Source organism: Nicotiana tabacum, chromosome 19, assembly GCF_000715075.1.
Source record: "Nicotiana tabacum cultivar K326 chromosome 19, ASM71507v2, whole genome shotgun sequence".
NCBI classification, from domain to species: domain Eukaryota; kingdom Viridiplantae; phylum Streptophyta; class Magnoliopsida; order Solanales; family Solanaceae; genus Nicotiana; species Nicotiana tabacum.
This window is the reverse complement of record NC_134098.1, coordinates 123,334,357-123,353,349: the sequence shown is the minus strand read 5'-3', so window position 1 is coordinate 123,353,349 and position 18,993 is coordinate 123,334,357. Positions and strand designations below refer to the sequence as shown.

Genomic DNA, 18,993 nt, shown 5'->3' with positions numbered 1-18,993 from the left:
GACTACGAGGTGGTACTTCGGGATTTGTCCCTGCACATTTACTTTTGAGACTACGATGCGATACTTCGGGAGATCTCTTTGCTTATATACTTTGGGACTACGAGACGGTATCTCAAGAGATCCCCTGTTGTTTACCCTTGTGTTGTACTGCTATTTTTGCTGTGTTTTCCTTTTGTTAAATTCCAGTCTCTTAATATAATGTTATATTCCCCTGCTTTATTTATTATATACCAACGGGCCTGACCTGTCCTCGTCACTACTCGACCGAGGTTAGGCTTGGCACTTACTGGGTACCGTTGTAGTGTACTCATGCTACTCTTCTGCACATATTTTTGTGTGCAGATCCAGGTTCTTTTTATCAGCCCCGCTACTAGCTGAGAGAGCTTGTTGTTGTACGGAGACTTCAAGGTACATCTGCCGCGTCCGCAGACCTCAGAGTCCCCCTCTATTCTCTCCTATGTCATTTACCTTTGGTACTTCTTTTGTTAGACTCTGGTGTATAGAGATACTAGTTTCCTTCTGTAGCTTGTGACTTACGATGTTCCGGGTTTTGAGAAGACTGTGTATTTATATAGTATTGGTTATTATACATGCCGAGCGACATTGTTACTAGTTATTCAGTTATCCACTGCTGTAAGTTGCCAAGTTTTACTTTTATTTTGCTATTTTTCATAATTTGTTAGGCTTACCTAGTCGTAGAGATTAGGTGCCATCACGACGTTATACAGAGGGAGTTTGGGTCGTGACAGACAAACTATCAATAAGCTCATCAAAATAGAAACTGCCCAATGGAAAAGAAACACAAAGCTCTTCGTCGTCAATAGTTTTCATAGAACGATCGCTCATATTTTGACCTTCTAATTTACCCAATAAAACGGCTTCTAATAGATAAATCTGAGCGAGCTTTACTACATCTTCATCACAGACATCGACATCAACACATACATCAACTACTGTACCATCACGCAATCGAGACTGCTTTTGCATAAAATGATACAAAGTCTCTACCTTCAAACCCCTTTTTTACTTCAGGGAAATACTGTTCCTTCAAACGGTTCTCTCTAACATCAACAAAATAATAATCGGATGCCTCAATCTTAAGTCCAGTAATAGTGTGGAAATCCTCTCCTGTAAATGCTACATCATGCCCAAAAACTTTAAAAATTATTTTGCTTTTATCCTTGTAGAAAAGTTGAGACAGCAACATATAATGAGTCAACTTCCCAGAGTGACTAACTTCATCCAACTCAAAAAATTTCCCAAATACACCGTTCTTCAACTTATCCAATTGAGTTCCGGACAAAAAGGATGAAATAATTTGATTAAAATTTCTATCACCTTTCTAGTAACAATCAACAGAAAACCAATCCTTAAGCTTATAAAATCTATCTCCCTCCTAAAATTAATATACAACGAATATAAGCAACATTTCATATAATTTAAAGATAAAAACTTGAACATTTCAGGAATACGCACCTTCAATATACTACTTGAAGATTCCATTTCTGTAAAATATGAAAATAAAGCATATTATAAATTAGATTAGTAAACACGATCAGAATCCAGTATATAAACAAAACTCCAGTACAAACAGAACTCATCCAGTATAACGTACTGGACAACAAAGCCTACAGATGGCAGACTTCCCATACAATATACAAGATCAAATTAATTAGAAACAATGAAACTCCAAAAATAAATATTGGGGTATAAAGAAGAAACATATTCAAAGAGAATATTAAAAAAAAACAGAGACAAATAATCATTGAAAAAAAGTAATCACAAATAAAACACAACTCTAGTAGAAACAGAACTCATCCAGTATAACATACTGGACAATAAGCTTACAGACGATAGACTTCCCGTATAATATACTGGAATTAAACAAAACTCAAGTATATTATAATAATCATCTAGTATAACATACTGGACAACAAACCTTCAGAGGACAGACTTACAATATAATTGTCACGACCCAAAATCTATTAAAGGTCATGATGGCACCTAACACCACTGTCAGGAAAGCCAACAATAAAAGTTTAACTTAATTATTCATTTTAGTATTTTGAAATCAAAATTTTCCTTCAATTAAATAATCAGAAATAAAATTTACAGAGTAAATGATAATATTTTCCCAACTACAATACTGAACAATTCATAAGTATCCCCAAAACCCGGTGTCACAAGTGCATGAGCATCAACTAGGAAGTAAAATAAAATACAGCATCTGTCCGAAATACAAACTAGACAGAAAAAATACAAATAACCCCGGAGGAGACTCTGCTGGCTGCTAGTCGTAACCTAAAATGCAGCTCGCGGTAAGTCCCTACATCATTCGTGCCTCCGTTCCCAAAGGACCACCGAACATAAAAGTACCTGCACAAAAATGTGCAGCAAGTGTAGTATGAGTACGTAAATCAACGTGTACCCAGTAAGTATCTAGCCTAATCCCGAAGGAGTAGTGACGAGGGGTCGACATCGACACTCACTAGTGGTCCAATAATATCAGGTACAGTAAAGAGGAGATCAAATATGAGGGAGAGTAAATAAATAAAATAAACAAGTATAAATACGTGGTACAGTTCTCCTCTTTACAATAGGCTCAAGCTCTCAATTAGCAAATTTCCTCCTCAACCGGAGCATATATATAAATATATAGTGGACCTCACCAAAATGGGTCGTTATACTTCAAATCAGGAAGAACTCACAGATACACTGGCTTCTTGACAAATGTTACGCACGATTTCATGAGGATATTTTATAGAAATGCCGAGGCGTACGATCCGATCCCATCATAATGTGTGCACTGCCGAGAGTCGAACGGCGAACGGCCCGCTCCCATGAGTGTATGGTACATAAATCCCGCCTAGGCGAATGGCCCGATCCCATTAGAGTGTGGTACATAAATCCTTCCAAGGCGAACGGCCCGATCCCATTGGAGTGTGGTACATAAATCTTGCCGAGGCGAACGGCCCGATCCCATTTGAGTCAGAAGCTTTAACGGGTCCTTGACCCCACTCACGAATAAACATGTGAGTTATAATTTCTTTAACGAAAAACCTTTCAATGAAACATACATACATATATCACGGATACAATTTCATAAGTATATATATATATATCGCGGACACAATTTCATAAGAGGAGTACAATTGTTTCGTGACTAATCATGAAACTCGTGAAGTCTCTACAATAACGAGTCTATCACTCTACGCATGTCTAGTCTCAAGTCATAATACGCAATAAAAGAATTAAACGAGCAAAGATAATCTCTATAAAGCAAGTATAGCATGGTGTAAACCTAAGTCTACCCGAACAATAACATGAATCTAACTACGTACGGACTCTCGTCAGCCCGTGCGTACGTAGTGCCCGCAACAAGTTACACATATTAAATATATCACCTAGGGGTAGTTTCCCCTTCACAGAGTTAGACAAGAGACTTACCTCACATCCAAAATTCCGTAACCAGCTCCAACGCTGCTCTAACACCTCAAATCGGTGCATGTCACTCCAAAACTAGTCAAATAATGAGCAAACCCATAAAAATACACTCTAATACTCATAGCAAATCAATTTAAACAAGTTCTCAACTCCGCTCGAAAAGTCGATAAAGCAACCCTCGGGCCCACGTACCCGGATTTCGAAAATATTCGAAGATGAACTTTACCCATAACACCACGAACTCAAATATATAATTTATTCCCAATTCCATGTCCAATTTCGTGGTCAAAATCCAAAAATATAAATTTTTAGGTTTTCCTTCAAAATCCCAAATTTTCATAAATTTTCATGCCTAAATCTATGTATAAACCTTGTATGAAACTCACAACTAGTAGAAATCACTTACCTCATGCTTGGTGATGAAAGTGGTGCTCCAAAATCGCTCCTAGGACGGCTTCTATGGAGGAAAATGAAATGAAAATGGCCAAACGCACGTTTTTTAAAACCTCACTGCCCAGGCGACCTTCTTCGCGAACGCGGCAATCCCATCGCGTTCGCTAAGTAATACTAGCTCCAAATCCAAAATTATCCTTCGCAAATGCGAGACCCAGCTCGCGAATGCATTGCTTAACCGGGAGATCCATCGCGAACACGTTGCACCCTTCGCAAATTCGAAGGTCTAAACTCCCATGGGCCAGTTCCCCTTCGTGAATGCGATGACCCAATCACGAACGCGAAGCACAAATCAGCAGCCAATCAAAACCTTCTTCGCGAACGCGTGAACTCCTTTGCATTCGTAAAGAACGAAACCAGAACCAAATATCAGCAGTAGCAACTCAGCCCAACTTGGTCTGAAACCATCCCGAAACATATCCGGGACCCCGTCCAATCACGCCAACCAGTCCCATAACATAGCACGGTGCTACTCAAGGCCTCAAATTACATCAAGCATCATCGAAATCATGAATCGCACTCCATTTCGAGCTTAATGAACTTTAGGACTTCGAACTTCCACATTCGATGCCGAAACCTACAAATCACGTCCGATTGACCTCAAATTTTGCAGACAAGTCACATTCAACACTACGAACCTACTCCAACTTCCGGAATCGTAATTCGACCCCGATATCAAAAGTTTCACTCCAGGTCAAACTTCTCAAAAACCTTCAAATTTCTAACTTTCGCCAAATGACCCCGAAATGACCTACGGACCTCCAAATCCACATCCGGACGCGCTCTCAATACCAGAATTACCATACGGAGCTATTCCCATACTCGAAATCCTAAACGGACATTAATAACATTGAAATGAACTTCAACCCAAATTTATGAAATTTTTCCGGGACGCCGACTTTCCATAATAGGCGCCGAAATGCTCTTGAGTCATCCAAAACCCGATCCGGATATATGCCCAAGTCCAAAATCATCATACGAACCTGTTGGAACCTTCCAATCCCGATTCCGATGTCGTTTACTCAAAAATCAAACTTAACTAACTCTTCGAACTTAAAGCTTCTAGAATTAGAATCTTCTCTCCAAATCAACTCTGAACTTCCCGGATTCTAATTCTGACTACACATACAAGTCATAGTACCTGAAGTGAAATTACTCGAGGCCTCAAACCGCCGAACGACGCGCTAGAGCTCAAAATGACCGGTCGGGTCGTTACATTCTCTCCCACTTAAACATACGTTCGTCCTCGAATGTACTAAGAACTGTTCTGGAGTTGTCCGAAATCATTGTTTAATACCTCATGCACCTACTCGTGCTACCACAACCTAGTTGAGAACATTAGCTCGAGCAAACCTGAAAATCTTCCCTTTTATCTAGTCAAATAAGCCTTAGAGCCAAATTCCAACATCTGAAATTCTCTACCAGGTCTGTTTCCAACACACGAACACCGTATCCATCACTACACGATGTACCAATACATGATTGTATACTCTTACCGAATTCACACCATGCACCGCATTATTCACATGACCATAATGATATTCCCTGACAACAATAGCCGAAATCCCATAAATCTGATGCCCACAACACACCTCATGAAGCATATAAGTCCCGTTTCAGCTCTCACAATACTGCCATGACAGAAGAGATGTGTAAAAACTCATAACCACCTTCCGAATCAAAACTCATGGAGTCTCTTCTCCCTACAAGAACCATTACCTCATTCTGGACTGAATATCGATATTTACTCTTTAATGTACCTCATATAAGTCTGATCGCACTGATCCCAGGTCCAATAATCTCGTCTCACCTAGTATAAGTTGTTTAGGCAATAAGCCATCTCAGATACTGCCAAAAGTCTCATATGATGCCACAAGGTGCCAACAAACTACAAACTCGAATGTGATACATAAGGAAACCAACTCTGAAAAGAGCTACTCTACCCACGTAACTAGTTAAACAACCGAAAGGATGTTATGAACCTTCCTCAAAAAGTGAGAAACAGAGCACACAAGAATAGATATGGGGAACTGTACTCATCATAACGTTGTTGCGTCGTGCAACCCGATCCACACATGATACCGTTACGGCGTGCAACCCGATCTAACCATAATACCTGTGGCAGAATGCCGCCCGATCCACACATAATAATAAATAGGGAAATACCCATCAAGCCAGAAATGTTTATACCTACGAAATACCCGAATATCAACCAGAATCACGCGTAGTGCATAATACAAATCTTGGGGAGACAGATAACGCCATACGCCACAAAACTCAAGCACGACTAAGGTGCGATAATTGACCTTTATCCCGAGAGCCATCCTGCTCATATAACACCGCAAGCTACATAGGATCACAACACATGTGCGAATAATCAATCCATCTCACAACCCACACGGCACAATAGAGTATTACATGAAATAGTTGACGATAAATAACATCCAATGCCTGAATGCTCCTCCATAAGGAATGTTATGCTGAATGAACACACCCAGGCTGGTGTAGAATACACATCCACATCTGGACCCATCAACGAACCTCAAACCGATTTTGATCATATTATGCTTGGGCAAATACCCTCTCAAGGATCCACAATGACCTTTTTCCCATGACACACAAGAATAGCCGTAGAATCCGGAACAAACTTCCACAATTCACTATCAACTTAATAGAGCGACTTCCAGGCCTAAACTCTCACATTAGCGATAGTACCATAATCTCCATACTCGGTTTCAATCTTTAATCAATCAAGTGACTGCATACCATACATATGCAATCTTTCCCGGGGATACGTTCCCACGACCTTCCGCACCAGGTAACAAAGTCTGCACATCCATACTACCAGCCATACAATGCTGTAAAGCGAATCGAGAATCCGTAAGTCAATACACAAAGCCTCTTACACATGACACCAATCTCAGGTGACGCTAAAGATAATACCAGCTTACTCTAAACATCTGAATCCTTTCCTATTCATCTAAGCTCGTAACATCCTTGTCTACACTGAACTGCAACCTTGATCCTCAACTTCCAATTCCCATGCCGCTCACTGCACCTAACATGCCAATACGCGAGAGTACAAGAATTTCATCAAAACTTATGAACCACTAATAGGGTACACACTTCATCATATAGAAACCTTTCACTTAACTCATTTCCGGAGAACCATTGCAACACGTGACTGAATTCCCATAACTTCATAAACAAAAATACAAACCTCGAGTAGTGGTCTAAACCACCATAATTCTTCCGGGATCTATCTATACATAACAGGCCATGATACTCGAATGCCTCCAAATAAAATCAATTACAGCGGACATCAAGCCTCACGCGTACCGCCACAAATCACATGCATAAGTCAGCACGCTGAAGGAACTGATCATTTCCACTGTCATGCCAATTCAACCATTGCTAACCGATCCGACTTCTTCTAATCTACTCCGGACTTGCCTTAGGAATAATAGTAGCTCCATTTCAAACATAACGAACCCAAATCTGCACTCATTCGGAGTGACCTCATTTCAAAAGAACACGAACCGTATCATACCCTCCTCGTGTGCATATTCACGTCTTCAACTAGTATACCCATTATGCTAATTTCTCTATGAATCCGAAGTTATTTCCTTCCATTCCTCCTAATGATGCACCACAGACCAGTAATAACATAGAACACTCCAAGCCCCTTTCATAATCCACCGCAAAAGCTCGATACTTGACCATACCACGGACTCGAAATCCTTAGGCACCGCACTTTAATTTTGAACGTACTAGGACCATTGTTGAGAGTCACCCAATCTGACTTGTTCCCGAATACAATCAAACTCCAAGGCCCTGCTAGCATATGAACACCCTTTCAAAGAAGCAACCGGCTGAATTCCTTTCCTTGTACATCACATCCACACGAAGCATAGACTCTGAGTCTTCCTAAAACCTGAACATGAACCGATAAGGCCAAATATAGCACACATTCCTCAAATCCTTTTTCTCAAATTACCACTGCTGTTTTCTTTCCTTAGTCGAAATAACCTACCAATACACAGACAACCAGAAACAGCACAAGTAGATAACCACGCAATCCAATCATAGACGGTGTGGCTCTCCCACTTAGCTTGAAGCTACAATTACATAACCTTGGGTCCCACCGAGATTCCTTCTTCCCCATTGACATCAGCTAAAAGTCCAACAATGCATTCTAAGCTCGAAGTCATGTTACATCCAAATAAAATCTGTGGACCTGGTCTCTGCCCACCATGAATTTCCAAATGGCTCCAAAATTTCCTCAAGGCATGTGGCCATCCTACCACGGAACACATATGTTACTCTGTCACTCTCCCACTTTGGTTAAACCCTCTCCTTTAAGCAACTCCTCGACTTCCGCTTTTCATACTTGGCCTTCAAGCAATTTAACCACCGCAAAACACCTCCCCACATGACCTTCCTCGTTCTTCGCTGCCCAATTGTTGCCTCAAATCCGAATCCATCTCCGTAATGCTTGAGCTAATAAATTTACATCAACTCCAAGCCTCCTAAAAGATCATCCTTCTCTAGCCATCAACATTATAAATACCCATTAGATTCTGAAATCGCTACACTCTGCTATCTTTGACAACTGCTCCTCCGGCACCAATTACACTACCCTACCCCGAAGGTAAATTGATGAAGACCATAACACCGGCGAACCTTAACGTGTTCAACAAGGATGATGACACCACATCATAATTAAGAATTCCACCACGCTCGAAAATACCAAGTCTCGTTACTTCATTATCCCAAACCTGAACATTCATAGTCCGATTGCCTTTCCTCCACTGGAAATAGAATGTTGAATCTCTGAATCATGCATTGAGAGAAACCTCCTTTCAAGTCATTCACTACCTCGACACATAAACAGGCACCCTACCATTACTTTAATATTGTGCGATAACAACTCATGAACATCATAGCAATTGGTGCTAGCCCCAAAACCATCAGAAATATAGCTACTGAGCTGAAATGACAGAACATCCTTCCGTAAGGCGACGACATTAACCCAATCGAATACGCAGGGAGAAACATCCTGCACCACCTCTGCAGTACCACTAAAATTCTTCGATTCCCAATTGATAACAAGCGCTTCACGTCGCATAAGATAGAATAGGAAAGAAATGAAGGCATAAACCTCAAAGGAATTAATCGCACGATGAGGAATCAAGAAGGGAAGTGCTCCTAACAGTCATGTAGCCTCTCGAAGATAAGTACAGATGTCTCCGTACCGATCCGCAAGACTCTACTAGACTTGCTCATGACACGTGAGACCTATGTGAATCTAACGCTCTGATTACATGTTGTCACGACCAAAAATCCATTAAAAGTCATGATGGCGCCTAACACCACTGTCAAGCAAACCAACAATAAAAGTATAACTTAATTATTCATTTTAGTATTTTGAAATCGAAATTTTCCTTCAATTAAATAATCAGAAATAAAATTTACAGAGTAAATGATAATATTTTCCCAACTACAATACTGAACAACTCATAAGTACCCCCAAAACCCGGTGTCACAAGTGCATGAGCATCAACTAGGAAGTAAAATAAAATATAGCATCTGTCCGGAATACAAATTAGACAGAAAAATTATAATTAACTCTGAAGGAGACTCTGCTGGCTGCGGATTGTAACATGAAATACAGTTCACGGTACAAAAAGGAACCCATGCAACGATAGGAAATCCTTTTTTTAGAGAGCCAATGACTTAAGGCAGACCACCCCGCATCATCCGCGCCTCCGCACCCAAAGGACCACCAGACATAAATGTATCTGCACGAGTGGTCGACATCAACACTCACTAGTGGTCCGATAATATCAGGTACAGTAAAGAGGTGATCAAATATGAGGCAGAGTAAATAAATAAAATAAACAAGTATAAATACGTGGTACAATTTTCCTCTTTACAATAGGCTCAAGCTCTCAATTAGCAAATTTCCTCCTCAACCGAAGCATATATATAAATATATAGTGGACCTCACCAAAATGGGTCGTTATACTTCAAATCAGGAAGAACTCACAGATACACTAGCTTCTAGCCAAATTTTACGCACGATTTCATGAGGATATTTTATAGAAATGCCTAGGCGTACAACCCGATCCCATCATAATCTGTGCACTGCCGAGGGTAGAACGGCACGAACCATAGATGTATCTATTAACCTGCCGAGGTGAACTGTCCGCTCCCATGAGAGTATGGTACATAAATCCTACCGAGGCGAATGGCCAGATCCCATTAGAGTGTGGTACATAAATCCTTCCAAGGCGAACGGCCAGATCCCATTGGAGTGTGGTACATAAATCCTGCCGAGGCGAACGGCCCGATCCCATTAGAGTAAGAAATTTTGAGGCGAACGACCCGATCCCATTAGAGTAAGAATCTTTAACGGGTCCTTGACCCCACTCATGAATAAACGTGAGTTATAATTTCTTTAACAAAAAACCTTTCAATGAAACATACATATATATATCACGGACACAATTTCATAAGAGGAGTACAATTGTTTCGTGACTAATCATGAAACTCGTGAAGTCTCTACAATAACGAGTCTATCACTCTACGCATGTCTAGTCTCAAGTCATAATGCGAAATAAAAGAATTAAACGAGCAAATATAATCTCTATAGTACAAGTATGGCATGGTGTAAACCTAAGTCTACCCGGATAATAACATGAATCTGACTACGTACGGACTCTCATCACCTCGTGTGTACATAGTCTCCGCAACAAGTTACACATATTAAATATATCACCTAGGGGTAGTTTCCCCCTTACAGAGTTAGACAGGAGACTTACCTCGCATCCGAAGTTCCGTAATCGGCTCCAACGCTGCTCTAACACCTCAAACGGGTGCCTGTCGCTCCAAAACTAGTCAAACAATGTGCAAACCCATAAAAATATACTCTAATACTCATAACAAAATTAATTTAAACAAGTTCCCAACTCCGCTCGAAAAGTCGATAAAGCAACCCTCGGGCCCACGTGCCCAGATTTCGAATATTTTCGAAGATGAACTTTACCCATAACATCACGAACTCAAATATATAATTTATTCTCAATTCCATGTCCAATTTCGTGATCAAAATTCAAAAATATAAATTTCTATGTTTTCCTTTAAAATCCAAAATTTCCACAAATTTGCATGCCTAAATTTATGTATAAACCTTGTATGAAATTCACAACTAGTAGAAATCACTTACCTCATGCTTGGTGATGAAAGTGGTACTCCAAAATCGCTCCTAGGTCGGCTCCTATGGAGGAAAATGAAATGCAAATGGCCAAACTCCCGTTTTTTAAAATCTCACTGCCCAGGCGACCTTCTTCGCAAAACGCAGCAAGCCCCTCGCGTTCCCGAAGCAATACCAGCTCCAGCTCCAAAATTACCCTTCACGAACGCAAGACCCAGCTCGCGAACGCGTTGCTTAACCGGGCGACCCATTGCAAACGCATTGCACCCTTCGCGGACGCAAAGGTCTAAACTCCCATGGGCCTGCTCCCCTTCGCGAACGCGATGACCCAATCGCGAATGCGAAGCATAAATCAACAGCCAAACAAAACTTTCTTCGCGAACGCGTGAACTCATTTGCGTTCGTGAAGAACGAAACCAGAACCAGATATCAACATCAGCAACTCAGACCAACTTGGTCCGAAACCATCCCGAAACATACTCGGGGCCCCCGGGACCCCGTCCAATCACACCAACCAGTCCCATAACATAACACAGACCTGCTCGAGGCCTCAAATCACATCAAACATCATCAAAATCATGAATCGCATCCCATTTCGAGCTTAATGAACTTTAGAACTTCGAACTTCCACATTCGATGCCGAAACCTATCAAATCACGCTTAATTGACCTCAAATTTTGCACACAAGTCACATTCGACTACGAACCTACTCCAACTTTCGGAATCGGAATTCGACCCCGATATCAAAAAGTCCACTCCCGGTCAAACTTCTCAAAACCCTTTAAATTTCTAACTTTTGCCAAATGACCCCGAAATGACCTACGCACCTCCAAATCCACATCCGGGCACACTCCCAATACCAGAATTACCATATGGAGCTATTCCCAGACTCGAAATCCAAAACAGACATTAATAACATTGAATTCACTTCAACCCAAATTTATGAAATTCTTCCAAAATATTAACTTTCCACAATAGGCGCTGAAACGCTCCCGGGTCATCCAAAACCTGATCCGGATATACGCACAAGTCCACAATTATCATACGAACCTGTTGGAACCTTCCAATCCCGATTCCGAGGTCGTTTACTCAAAAATCAAACCTTAGCCAACTCTTCTAACTTAAAGCTTCTGGAATTAGAATTTTCTCTCCAAATCAACTCCGAACTTCCCGGATTCCAATTTCGACCGCACGTACAAGTCATAGTACCTGAAGTGAAACTACTCAAGGCCTCAAATCGCTGAACAACACGCTATAGCTCAAAACGACCGATCGGGTCGTTACAATAATATACTGGACCAAATTTATTACAAAAATCCATAAACAGATATTGGGCTAGAGTTAAAAAATATAATCAAACACCATATAAAAAAAACACAGACACAAATAATCAGATATGAACAAAACTCCAGTATATTATAATAATCATCCAGTAAAAAATACTATACAACAAGCCTTTAGAGGACAGACTTCTCGTATAATATACTGCACCAAATTTATTACAAAAATAAAACTCCATAAGCAAATACTGGGCTAGAATTAAAAGGCATAATCAAAAACCATATAAAAAACACGCATACAAATTATCATTAAACACGAGTAATCAGAAATAAATAGAACTCCAGCATATTATAATAATCGTCCAGTATAAAATACTGGAAAATAAGTCTTCAGAAGACAGACTTCCCGTATAATATACTGCACCAAATTTATTACAAAAATAAAACTCCATAAACAAATACTGGGCTAGAATTAAAAAAACATAATCAAACATCATATAAAAAAAATACGCATACCAATTATCATTAAACACAAGTAATCAACAGAACTTCAGTATATTATAATAATCGTCCAGTATTAAATACTTAAAAACAAGCCTTCAGAAGATAGACTTCCAGTATAATATACTGGACCAAATTTATTACAAAAATAAAACTGCATAAATAAATACTGGGCTACAATTAAAAAACATAATCAAAACCCATATAAAGAAAACATAGATACAAATTATCATTAAACACAACTAATCAAATAGAAACAAAACTCCAATATAATATAATACTCATCTAGTATAAAAAGACTGAACAATTAGCCTTCAGAGGTAACGCTTCCCGTATAATATACTGGAAACAAATTTATTAGTAACAATAAATATTCATAAAAAAAACACTGAAAAACATAATCAGATACAGTATACTTAAAAAAACAAATACAAATTAATTTATACTGCATAACAAACCTTCAGAAGTCAATTAAAAAATATAATCAAATACAGCATGTAAAAAAGAAAAAAAACAGATAAAAAATATCAGTAAAAACAAGTATTTTCAAAATAAAAGAACTCCAGTATATTATAAAACTCATCCAGCATATAATACTGGACAACAAGACTTCAGAGGTCAGACTTACAGAATAATATACTGGAACTAAATTTATTACAAAAAAAATCAAATTTTTAAGTATGAAATCCAGCACATTATTCTAGATTTCAAGTTTTAACAAGAACTCGAGCAATCTATAATGTAGTTGAAGCAAAAAACTACTTGAAAATTAACCCTAATATACAGCGACTACAAAAATATTTGAACAACGTATCAAAACAAGTTACGCAACGATTACAATATTACAACATAAAACTAATAACAGAGTGACAAAATTATCAGAAATATGACGAACTACTGAACAGAGAAAAACAATCGTAGATGTTAAAATACCACAAATATTTAAACGCGAACAGTACGGAAATCAAAATTAAAACAAACGAAACAACAATAACAACGAAAATTCAAACACATTACTGTAAAAACAAAACTTACCCAGACAAATTTGAAGAAAATTTGACCTAACCCAGACTAAATTCGAAGAAAGTGCTCTCACGAAAGCGTAATTCGTATACTGCTCTAAAAAGAAAGCGAAAAGCGATTAAAAAACGAAAAGTAACTAAACGGGACGTTAAAATGGATAAGGGCAAAAATATTATTTATTAATATATTTTAAGTTAAAATGGCTAGAAATCGATTACATTAGCCATGGTGGCTATTTTTGGATAGCCAGCCGTAAAAATGGCTACGCCATGCCATTTTGACCGTAAATTCTGATCTGTCTACATATATTTCTCAACAGAAAATGAACATTGGATGGGCCAAGCAGGTATAGCGGGCTTATAACTTTGAATTGAGCTTGATTGTAATTGGGTGTTAGGTATGCTGGCCTTTTTGACTTTGACCCAAAGAATTTCGAACACCCAACCCTGGACATACAAGGATGTTTGGGCTAAAAGAATACCAATGGAAAGGCTTTCTATATCTGAAGATTATGCAAGAAATAGGTTCCTTTTTCAAGAGATCCTAAATCATTAATGTCAACCTCTATAGCTTCAAAATTCTTCAGGTTAACTTGGGCATCTCATGCATTTGTCCATTAGCATAGCTTCCGACTTTAATTAATTATACATAAACCTGCGAAACTGAACAACTCAAACAAAATAAGGTCACAACGACAACAACGGAAGATATACACTCAAGAAAGAGGCGAATTTATAATTTGAACACTATGGGGTGATTCTATCACTATTCATTTAATTTACTGAGTTTAAAATTAATTATTTGTGATTACTAGTAAATTTTTTTTACGTTTTCAATATAACCATAACTATTGAGTTTCAATGAACCTGTATATCATTCATCACTCTCAATCGCATGTCCGTTTGGGCAGCTATCTCGAGCACCAACATATGTCAATGTATTTAATGGGATATCACAAGAACTAAAATTAGAATGTGTTAATAATTATATTGAAGGGTCAAAGCAGTGATTGTCTCATAACTACTCGCTTCTGGCGAAGGTAGCTCGCCCATTTATTTTTGTTTCTAATCATAAACTGTATGTTTTGACTTTTCTTTTTCTTCTTCAAAATAGTATTTCAAAAGCCACGTAGAGCACAAAAAAAACAAGCCACGTAGAGCACAAAAACGATGAGAAATTAAAATAATGAAAATGCAGAGCATGACCCTCGCTTGGAAAATAAAGAGAATCAAACGGAGAATACGATTTTCCTCTTACAAACAACTTCTGTGCTTCTCCTACAGTCCTTTTTCTTATCCTTTATTTTAAAATGTTCCTAAAAATTGTCAGCCATGCTCCTCCATTTCGTGACTTGACCTAAAAGTCCATCTCCCAGAGTCAAATTAGCTCTTAATTAATAATGAAAAACTATCAGTTGACCTGAAGATGCAAATCTTTCTACAAAGATTTTCTCATCATTCAGATGAATTATATGTCCTTAGCTGGCAATTATAACTTTAAAATATTAATTAAAGGACAAAGAGTCGTGCGTTCATATTCATTGTTTGTTTTTTCTAGTCATATATATAATTTATACATTGATTATACAAATATAATACATAAATTATGCACATATTTAAGCGATTGAGTGGACAGCTATTTGGGTTAATTCATCTAATTGCCCAAATAAGGAGCTTCCCCAGTTTGTTTCATAATTTTGTGGGATAACACTTTATGCCTGACATATTCTCTGTCTCAATTTTTATTAGTTGTTGACCCACAGAATTGTTCGTGTTGAGATCCAAAAAGGAAAAACAATTTTAAATTATTTTATCTACTAAAATTTATATTCATATAAAAGACTTCTCCCTACTTCTAAAATTCCACTTTATCAATTGACCCATCCACCAAGAATTAGCCCTTCCAGGCAATGCTTTATATAAGTTCAATCTAATTTAAACGCATAAGTTTGCGCACACCATTGTAATAACACAAATTGCAGCTGGTCGAAATATTTTCTTTTATTGATTTAGGTCTATCTCGAACAACAATAAAAGTCAATGTATTTTAGTTGGATATTACAAGAACTAACTTTATATAATTTGTTAATAATCCTGGAGTTGTCCATAAATAATTTATTCTGGCAAAGATAGTCCACGCATTTTTTTTTCTTTCTTTCTCAATAGAACTCACTGGTTTGGCTTTGATAAAAATTTTGAAAGCCATGCAGAGCACGACCTTGCCCCTGAAAAAATAGAAAAACAAAGTACACGACTTTACATCTTTCAAACAACTTATAACCCTCTGAATTCTCTAAAGGTCCTTTTCATATTTTTTTTCCTCCTCAAATTTGTCAGCCATGCTCCTTCAATTTTTTATTATTTTTTTATGTAGAGAAACAAAAAGTCTATCCTCCAGAAGTCAAATTAGCTTTTAAGAATGGTTAAATATCAGTTGACTTGAAGAACCAAATCTTTCCATAAAGATTTTCTCTGCATTCAAAAGAATTATGTGTGTTTAATTGGCAAATATAATCTCAAATAATTAATGAAAGTGCCCAATAGCCCGGCGGATGTTTCGATACTCCATAAGGAGCTTCCTTAGTTGTTATTTTCTTTTGTTTGTAGGATAACACTTTAATTATGCTTAGGATATCATCTGATTCTATTTTTTTTTAAGTTGCTTACCACAAGAAATAATTTCGCATTGACGAAAAAATGAGTATCCTGCTCAGAGAAAAAGAAGAAGAAAGAATGATAGCGAAAATGTTAAATAAAAAGCAAATAAAGAACAAAATAAATAAAGAAATGAATTTTGGTTTGCCTTCTCACAAAAGAAAACTGATCAATTTATCACATTACATAAGGAAAGGAAAACTGATCATTTTATTAAATCAAAAGAGGTTAAGAGAAGTGGCTAGAGGAGGTCTAAGTTTGCGTTTTGTGTATTACTCCATTTGGTTAGCACGTACGCCCCTCAGGCAGGATTGGACCAGGAGGTCAAGAGGCGATTCAGGGAGGATTTAGATGAGGTGGTGCGTAGTATCCAGCATTCTGAGAAGCTTTTTATTGGAGGGGACTTCAATGGCCATATTGAGGCCAATGCTAGGGGTTATGATCAGAGGCGGATCTATGTTGGGTAAAGAGGGATCACCGGAACCCGTTAACCTCGACAAAAACGCTGCATATATGTCATATATATAATTGTATGTACATTGACGACCCTTAAGAAAATTTTTTGGCTCCCTCAATCACGAAACTTTGTATGGCAGCGTTGGTCGAGAGGCCTTCTGATAGATTACAACTACCTTGCTTTATGTTTTGATGATCTAACAAACTTACTGCCAAGAACCAGATAAGGAACCAGTTACATATCCTCAAGACCTTAAGATCGAAAGGTTCCAGCTTGGAATATGCTTCAACTCTTCAGAATCAGAGGAACAACAGAGGAACAGATAACTCTCGTTTCCCGAGGAAGCAGTACAAGTCAACTACCCCAACTGTAAAGTTGCTGCCTGCACACGCTACAGTGCAGAAACAGTACAGCAGTCAACTTTATGGGGTGTGTCTTTTACTTACCTTGCTTACATCATCCTAGTGATGTTACAAATGCATTATTAACATCAAGGAAGGTAAAACAAATCACTTGTTCACTTAGAGAAATCATTAAAGCTCACATACGGTCATTGATGATCAAGCAATCAACTCTCAAGTGCATCAAGAACAAAGAACAACACTACTACGGACCAGTTCCCCACAGCAAGTCATTGTATGTCCTTAGTTGAGTTGTAACTTTATAATAGTTCTTAAATTGTATTTCCTACTTAGCTTGTTCAGAAGTATTCTGTAGGAAACCCTTTGTAAATCTTAAACCTTTGTGTTTGAGTCTTGGCTAAAGTTAGTCGAGTTGTAAAGTCTTTGTAATAGAGTTATTACAAAGTGTCTTGTAATAGAGTATTACAAGTTAGTGAGGGATTAAGAGTTTAATTCCTAGGTTGCATAGGTTGTAATCTAAAAGATGTTTAGTAGTGAAGTTGAAATCCTTCAAGGGTAGGTCGTGGTTTTTAATATCGTTGAGTTGGGAAATTTTCACGTAAAATTCCTCTTGCCATCTACTTACTGCTGTGTGCATGTGTTCTAGTAGAACTGATAGAGAACCTGGTTCTCTATAGAGTTTGATGGACCCTTATATTCTAATAATTGGTATCAGAGTCGGTTCTTTCTATCAGGTTAACACCTAGAAAGGATCCTCATGGCTGCTCCTCCAAACTTCGAAGAAGGCCAGTCTACTTACAGACCACCTAGGTTCAATGGACAATATTACGGATGGTGGAAAACTAGGATGCATGACTTCATCATGGCTGAAGATTCTAAGCTATGGGATGTCATATGTGATGGACCCTTTGTTCCCACCAAGAATCTTGGTGACCCAGCTGTAACCATTCCCAAGACGAGGAAGGAATTCAATGACGCTGATCGAAAGGCCATAGAAAAGAACTTTCGTGCAAAGAAAATTCTTATTTGTGGCATTAGTCCTGATGAATATAACAGGATATTAGCATGCCAATCTGCAAAAGAAATCTGGGAGGCTCTTCAGACAGCTCACGAAGGAATAACACAAGTTAAGCAATCCAAGATCAACATGCTCACAACTGAATACGAGCTCTTCAGGATGAAAGATGATGAATCCATCCAAGATATGCACACTCGCTTCACCTCTATCATTAATGAGCTTCACTCTCTTGGTGAAACTATTTCAAGAAACAAGCTTGTCAGGAAAATCCTTAGTATTCTGCCCAGTTCTTGGGAAAGCAAAGTGAACGCCATTACAGAGGCGAAGGACTTGCAGACACTGACCATAGATGAACTTGTGGCAATCTGAAAATATATGAAATGAAGAAGAAGAATGACAATGAAAGAATAGAACCTGGTCCTCAAGACAGACAACAATGATTCAAGTGGTGAGGATGGTGATATGGCTTATTTGACAAGAAGATTCCAGAAGATGGTTCGCAGGAATGGAGGCATTCCAAAAAGGGGAAGTTCTACCAAGCCAAAACATTATGACCTCTGTCATAAATGTGGCAAACCGGGACAC

General features: G+C 38.4%; 1 protein-coding gene across 1 annotated transcript; it reads left to right on the top strand.

The window, feature by feature from the left end:
• The first annotated feature begins 18,147 nt into the window (after positions 1-18,147).
• On the top strand, positions 18,148-18,777 carry LOC142173705 (uncharacterized). Its single transcript, XM_075239330.1, has one exon. It carries the CDS (start codon positions 18,148-18,150, stop codon positions 18,775-18,777), a length of 630 nt encoding a protein of 209 aa, XP_075095431.1.
• The last annotated feature ends 216 nt before the right edge of the window (positions 18,778-18,993 follow it).